Below are 6,005 nucleotides of genomic sequence, written 5' to 3' on the forward strand. Positions count from 1 at the left end.
GCACAGCAAGACAAATGAGATTCTGTTCTGTGGCCGGTTCTCCTCTCCATAAGGAAGAGGAGTCATTGATTGTAGCTGTTCTCTTTTCTCCTACCCACCTGCTTTTCCTCTGATGCTTGGTAATGTGCCTGTAACCCAAAGTGACCTTATTAGTGTAGTGTTGACAGTTCAGAAATAAAGGGCCTCATTTTGACACTCTTGGTTCAAAAAAAAAGAAAGGGAATTTGGTTATTTGGTGGCAGATTTGCTGCTCTGTATTGGTGGGTTGAGGGAAGAGGAGGAGGATCAGAGGTAGCCAGGTGAGGGGCCCGTCTGCCTTTGGCTTTAATAGGAAGTCTTTAATGTGTGGGAAATTTCTCCTCGCTCTGCTTCCTGAAGTTCTGCTTCTGGAATGTGTCTCCTGCGCCATGTGAATGTGTTATTGTGAACGAGATAATCTGTGTGTCCCTGACATCATGACTGCTCATGAAAATGACAGCTGGGAATAGAGTAGCAGCTTTGTGTTAGATTCAAATAAGTCCTAGTTTACCCTTCACTGATTCTTTGGTGGAAATGTTCCCGTACTTTCTCTCATGTATAGGATATGAACTGTGGAAAAGGTACAAGGCAGAAATCATTAGTTGACTGAATATTATACTGAACTAAAAACAGGTAAGAAATCAGAAAAGGATAATGCAAAGTTTTAGGAAATTACTGGATGCCTTCCTTACTCTTTTCTGTTTCAAGCTCAGAATAAAATTTAGTTTCATATGATACATAGCTCTGGTGCAAAGAGGTTAAAGCATTCTGCTGGTAACCAAAAGGTCAGAAGTGCAAATCCACCACTCGCTGCATGAGAGAAGGATGAGACAGTTTGCTCTCATAAAGATTTATAGCCTTGGAAACCCTATTCGGTCCTCTAGGGTCTCTGTGAGTCAAAATTGACTCAATGGCAGTGTTTTTGGTTATATATTTGTATTTAAAGTGAAAACTGAAGAAGATAAAATTATTATTATTTATGAAATAGTTTCTTTATTAATGCCAGGAACTGGAGCTATTCATCTGTGTAGTTTTCACAGTCTTGTTGTTGTTAGCTGCATTCAGTTGGCCCCTGACTTGTGACGACTCCACAGAGTGTCACAGAGTAGAACAGTTTCACAGGGTTTTCTTGGCTTTCATCTTCACTGAAGCAGTTCACCAGGCCTTTTATCCATGGAGCAGCTGGGAGGGTTTAAACCACCAACCTTTAGATTAGCAGCTGATTGCAAACCTTGTGCTTTATTGTCTTGAGGATGTTTTCACATAATATTTTATCTTCACAATAACGTGATTCAGAGAGAGGTTAGGTGGCTGAGCCAGGCTCCCTAACTAGTTGGCAGTTGAACTGGTATGAAAAGCGAGGCTTCCTGACTGTGCAGTGATTACCCTCTTGGACAGAATCTGCTTTAGCACATGTGACTGACGAGGATCTGCTGAACTGAAATGTCTGGGATTTCTGACCTCTGACACCAGAGGGTGTTTGTCAGTGGTGTTGATGCTATTCCTCAGTCAGGCACACGAATTTAGGAGTTCTATGAACCTTGTAAGGAGCCCTGGTAGTACAGTGGTTAGAGCTCTTGACTGCTACCTGGGGTTTTGGCAGTTCAAACCCACCAGCGGCTCCACGGGAGAATATGGCAGTCTGCCTCCTAAAGATTACAGCTTTGGAAACGCTATGGGGATGTTCTACTCTGTCCTGTAGGGCCACTGTGAATTGAAATCAACTCGACAGCAATGGGCGTGGTTTTGGTTTTTATAAGCCTTGACTGTCAACGTACCGGAGTTGTACTGAATTTAGAATTTCAGCCAAAAGTATCTTAATCATTAAGAAATAAATGGCTAGAAATCAACTTAGCACTTGAGAGCTGAACTTGATGACAAAATGATTTGCCCCCGTAATGGTGACTCAGAGAGACACTGTCGTACTATCAAGTGCCATGACAGGACAGAACCCACGCGCGGTGGTGGCCTCTGCACCCAGTGGCTGTGTGCTCACTTGTATGTTTTTAATGCATCTCTTCAGCATTCCTTTCTCACTGACATATACCACTGTGAAGGCATATTAATGTTACCTATAGCTCTTTTTGCTCCTATTCTCAGAAATCATGCAAAGTATGCTTTTCAGCTTAAAACAAAATTGGAGGACTCCAGAATTCTTGTTCTTCCTGTACAAGGAAACTTGAATGATCTGCAGGTCATCCAGAACTTCTTAATAGGAAAAAATAAAACCGCTCATTTAGTTGCCAGTTATATTTGGCATTTTTGCTGAAGTAACCCGTATTTTACTTTTTCTTTTATAGAGTGGAAAGCCACCCATCAGTGATATGTTCACAGACCTCAAAGATGGACGGAAGCTGTTGGATCTTCTGGAAGGCCTCACAGGAACCTCCCTGGTGAGAAGAGTCATCTTTAAGAACTAGGCTAGCAGATTGCTGCTAGTCATTACCGATACTTGAAGACCTCCTGTGGGCACTTAAAATATAAAAACTGGAATAGGAAAATTGAAAAGACACATTTTTAACCAGTTCTTCGATAATGAAGGGGCTCTGGAGGTGTAGGTGTTCAGGAATTTGGCTGCTAACCAAAGGGTCAGTGAGTTGAACCTACCTGCCACTCAGCGGAAGAAAGATGAGACAGTCTCCTTCCATAAAGATTTATGGCCTTGGAAACCCAATGGGGTCACTGTGTGTCGCAGTTGACTCGGCATAACTTTGGTTTCTTTGATAGAGCAATAGTTAGGCTTTCTTGGGGCCCCTATTTTAATCGAAGAGAAAATTACTTTAAATCTTTATTTCTCTGAGACAGCCCAGACTGGGAAACAACAGAAAAAAGAATAGGTAAGTGAAAGGGGCATAACATTTTGAACCACAGAGAGGAGTACAGAGACAACAGCACTTAAACATTATTTAATAAATACGAAAAGAAAAAAAATTGCTTGAAACTATGACATTTATTTCTCTTCAGGTTTTTGGTATTATTTTTGTGTTCTTCATCAAATTCAACTCTGTGACTTAATGTGTAAGGTACTTTTACACTCACACAGAGATACACCTTCAGAGGCTGAATTAATATAAAAGGTGTAGAGAGATGCACTCTGAAAGATGAATTCCTTTCTGGACACAGTGTGGGGTGTTATGCTCTCCTGTTTGTTCCAGATGGTGGGTAGCACCTACTGGAGACACTGATCTCTTTCTCAGATAGGTTCTCTGGCGAGTGAGGGTCAGAGAAGCTGCGAGATCACCTTTTCCAAGGTGGCAATTCCTGCCCTGCCCTGTGGGCCCCAGCATGCCTGGGATACTGGAACCAGGATAGGCCGCTGAACCCTCCCTCCTTTGTCCCCACTAGTGCGCCATGTGGGTGACATTTTCTGCATCAAGAACAATTTAGATAAAAGCAGCTGTGTTCCTAAAGCGGTGCCTTCCAGACGGGTATGATGTTAGAGGCACCGGAAATCTTTAAAGCATTACAAAGGCCAGACCACACCCCAGACCACTTAAATCACTTTCTTTCTGGGGTGGGATGGAACACAAGCATCTGTATTTTTGTTGCTCCATAGAGGATTCCAGTGTTACCAAACACAGCAGACCAGCTGCTGTGGAGTTTATTCTGGCCCATGTTTACCCCTGTGTTTCCGGGTTTTCGTGGCTATGCGCTTTTCATAGAGATGCTTCTGGGTAGGTTTGTACAGCCAAACGTTTTGTTCGTAAAGGCATTTAACTTTTTGAGCCCACCACCAGGGCCTTCAGGCACATTAGGGAACCACTCTCTTAACATGCCGTAAGTTGGGGAATTTGTAAACACCACCCTTCAAGGTGGCTTGAGAAATCAGCCAGGGTGCCTGGCACAGTGAGGTGCTGCCCTCTGACCTTGCTGTTTGTTTACATCTCAGGGTCAGAGTTTATCAGGCTCGTGGAGGGAACATCTATTTTACTTGTTTTTGTGTCTTATTTTACAGCCAAAGGAACGTGGCTCCACAAGGGTGCATGCTTTAAATAATGTCAACAGAGTGCTGCAGGTTTTACATCAGAACAGTGTAAGTTTGTGATGTGACTTTTGGGCTTTTGCTGTGTCATGGACATTATTTAGTTTGACACCAGCCACTTGCTCTGTGCACAGGCATCAAGTGATTTTTAGAAACATTTCTCTTATGTATTGAACCTTTTCTGTGATGGGAAGTATACATACTTATGTGCTTTGGCTGATTACTTTATTGATCTGTTATAGAAATAATATATTTCCAAGATTAAGTTTTACCTGAATTCTCGGAACTGAAATATCTCTTATCATTCACTTGAGTAGGTGGCTAGCCTGCTGAAATGAAAAGCTTATCTTCTGTAGGAAGAGGGTCTTACAAGTTTCTCTTTCATCCTAATAGGTGGAGTTAGTAAATATCGGAGGGACGGACATTGTGGACGGGAATCACAAGCTGACTCTGGGACTACTGTGGAGTATCATCTTACACTGGCAGGTGGGGCACTTAGAGTCACTTTCAGACAGAAACCGAAACTGTCACTTGGAGTGGAGAAGACTGACAGACTGCTCTAATTTCCTGGCATAGGCAAATGCATTCTTTAAAAATATATACAATCTAAAACAATTGACATAATTTTAGGTGCATTAAAAAATTACAAGAGTAATCACTCAGGTTCCCCAAAAGTTAACAGTTTCGTATATTTATTTGTTCTTTCTCTCTCTTTTCTCTTCTCTCTCTCGGCCCCAATACTTCAGTGTGTATTTGCTGAAAATAAGGAATTCTCCTAAAATTTTTTTTTTGTGTAATCACAATAGAACACTAATATAAAATAAAATGTGTATTCTAATATGTAAGAGGATATATTCTAATGGATTTTTAGAAAAAGTGACAACTATTATGTTATATAATGATAACATGAAATACATACCATCATAATCAGGAAAATAACACTGAAACAATACAGTTATATAATCTACAGATGTTATGGGGACTCTGTCAGTTGTCCCATAATGCCCTTCACAGCAAAAGAAAACCCACAAACATGCATTACATTCATTCCTCATGTCTCTTGAGTCCTCTTTAATCTGGAACAGTTCCTGAGTGTGGTTTTTTTTTTTTTTTTTTTTTTTTGTTATTGGTGTTATTTCATGATACTGACATTTTTAAAAAGATAATTAACTGAAAGCTAGTTCTTTTCTAGTCCCTCAGTGTGGGTCTGGGTGATGATTAGGTTCAGGCTAATTAGGTTTGGCAGAGATTCCGCAGTAGTGATGTGGTGTTCTTCTCAGTGCATCATATCTGGAGGCATGTCTGCCCCTGAGTTCTGTTTCTGACGGTGTTAACTTTTATCATTTGCCTGAAGTGTCATCAGCAGGCTTGCCCTGTAAACTGATGACCATTTGTTATTAAACACTATCTTTTGGGGATATATTTTGAGATTGTGTAACTACGCAATTACTTAACAAACTTTATTAGTTTTAACATCCGTTCAAAATTCTCACTTGGATCAGTTAGTCTGTGCTTGGCAAATAGTGATTTTCTGATTTCACCATTCTTTCTACATTCATTATTTGACTTTCTACTTGTAAGGAAGAGCTTTTCTTTGTCTCTTGTTTATCTGCCTCATCTACCTACCTACCTACTTATGAACCTACATATCTATCTGCCTGTCTATCTATCCATCCATCCCTCCCTCTTCCCTCCCTCCTTCCATCTGTCCGTCCATCTATATATTTCAGTGTAGACTTCCTTAATAAGTTACAATCTTTGACAGTTGTCATTTATTTTAATTCTCAAGTTACCTTAGATTTTGCCAGTAGGAGCTCCTTTAAGGTGGCTCCTGTGGTCGGTTTTCTTTTTTTGGATATGTCTGCACCATTCTTGGAGTACTTCCTTAAAAGGTATGTGCTACTTTTGAGTATTAATCAAAATATGTTAGTTGTAGATGATAACTGTTCTTGCCATCTGAAAGTCACTTTATTCTTTGATTTGCTATCAGTCAAAATTTCTCTTC

General features: G+C 40.6%; 1 protein-coding gene across 1 annotated transcript in view; it reads left to right on the forward strand.

The window, feature by feature from the left end:
* The window catches only part of UTRN (utrophin), a 731,009-nt gene that overhangs the window by 184,849 nt on the left and 540,155 nt on the right, over nt 1-6,005 (forward strand). Inside the window, 3 exon segments of the mRNA XM_042782042.1 lie at nt 2,319-2,411; nt 3,974-4,051; nt 4,394-4,486. Of these exon segments, the coding sequence (XP_042637976.1) occupies nt 2,319-2,411; nt 3,974-4,051; nt 4,394-4,486 (264 nt within the window).

Source organism: Orycteropus afer, unplaced genomic scaffold (assembly GCF_000298275.1).
Source record: "Orycteropus afer afer isolate SDZICR_OR568_19922 unplaced genomic scaffold, OryAfe1.0 scaffold00226, whole genome shotgun sequence".
Taxonomy (NCBI): Eukaryota; Metazoa; Chordata; class Mammalia; order Tubulidentata; family Orycteropodidae; genus Orycteropus; species Orycteropus afer.